This window comes from Morone saxatilis, unplaced genomic scaffold, assembly GCF_004916995.1.
Source record: "Morone saxatilis isolate NCDOM2014 unplaced genomic scaffold, NCSU_SB_2.0 Contig1, whole genome shotgun sequence".
Classification (NCBI taxonomy): Eukaryota; Metazoa; Chordata; class Actinopteri; family Moronidae; genus Morone; species Morone saxatilis.
The window spans coordinates 574,871-575,768 of record NW_023339651.1 but is presented as its reverse complement, the minus strand read 5'-3'; the positions used below and the strand labels follow the sequence as shown (position 1 = coordinate 575,768).

Genomic DNA, 898 nt, shown 5'->3' with positions numbered 1-898 from the left:
AGTTATTTCAGCATCATTTTGATTTGAGTTTATTGACATTAAATTACAGTAAAATCTCTGTATGTGTGTGTGTGGTATTCCCCTCCTCACCCCGTAGGAGGCAGCGTTGTGCAGAGGAATCAGTCCTCCTTTATCTTGAGAGTTGACCTCCGCTCCGTGCTGCAGCAGGTACTCCGCCACCTCCAGGTTATTATAGCCCGCTGTGACACACACACACACCGAAGGTTAACAAAGGGCGGCTGTGGCTCAGAGACTCACAGGATCTGTGTGGGAAGTGTATAGGCCCGCTGTGACATCACAGCACAGCACCGAAGGATGTAACACAGGGCGGCTGTGGGCCTCACTGAGGGTAGAACGCTGTTCGTTTCCACTAATTAGAAGGGTTGGCGGTCTCGACTCTGGACCTCAATCTTGCGTGCAAGACGAAAGTCCTTGAGCAAGATGACTTAAAACCCCAAATTGCTCCCAGATGTAAGAACAAGAACCAATTAAAAATATATATTAAACAAATTTCATCATCATGTTTACTCCTTCAAAAGAATAAAATAAATACAAATATATGAGCTTAGACAAGTTAATAAGATTAAAATGAGCATTGAAAAAAAGTATCAGACAAACTGAAATATCACAGATTATATTACTGTTAGTATCGTTTAGGAGTATTAGTGTACATGGTGGTCATCTTCTCGCCTCTGCCTGTGTTGTATCGCAGGCTCTTCTGTGGTTTCGTGTTCCATAGCCGGTCTCCTCCGACTGAAACTGCTGGTTTGTTTATCATTACGTCGGTGAATTCAGGATTTATTTCCACCAAAACCAGAGTTGGTGATTGTGTAAACACTAACAGAAGACGGTTTTATGAGTTTTTCCTTTTTATTAAACTCTATTGTTATTACCTTTA

The 898-nt window shown here is 42.0% G+C and overlaps 1 protein-coding gene across 1 annotated transcript in view; it reads right to left on the bottom strand.

The window, feature by feature from the left end:
- LOC118326021 (poly [ADP-ribose] polymerase tankyrase-2-like) overlaps positions 1–898 on the bottom strand; it is a 19,145-nt gene that overhangs the window by 7,506 nt on the left and 10,741 nt on the right. Inside the window, exon 20 of the mRNA XM_035658908.1 lies at positions 91–200. Within this exon, the coding sequence (XP_035514801.1) occupies positions 91–200 (110 nt within the window). The remainder of the gene's footprint in view (positions 1–90; positions 201–898) is intronic.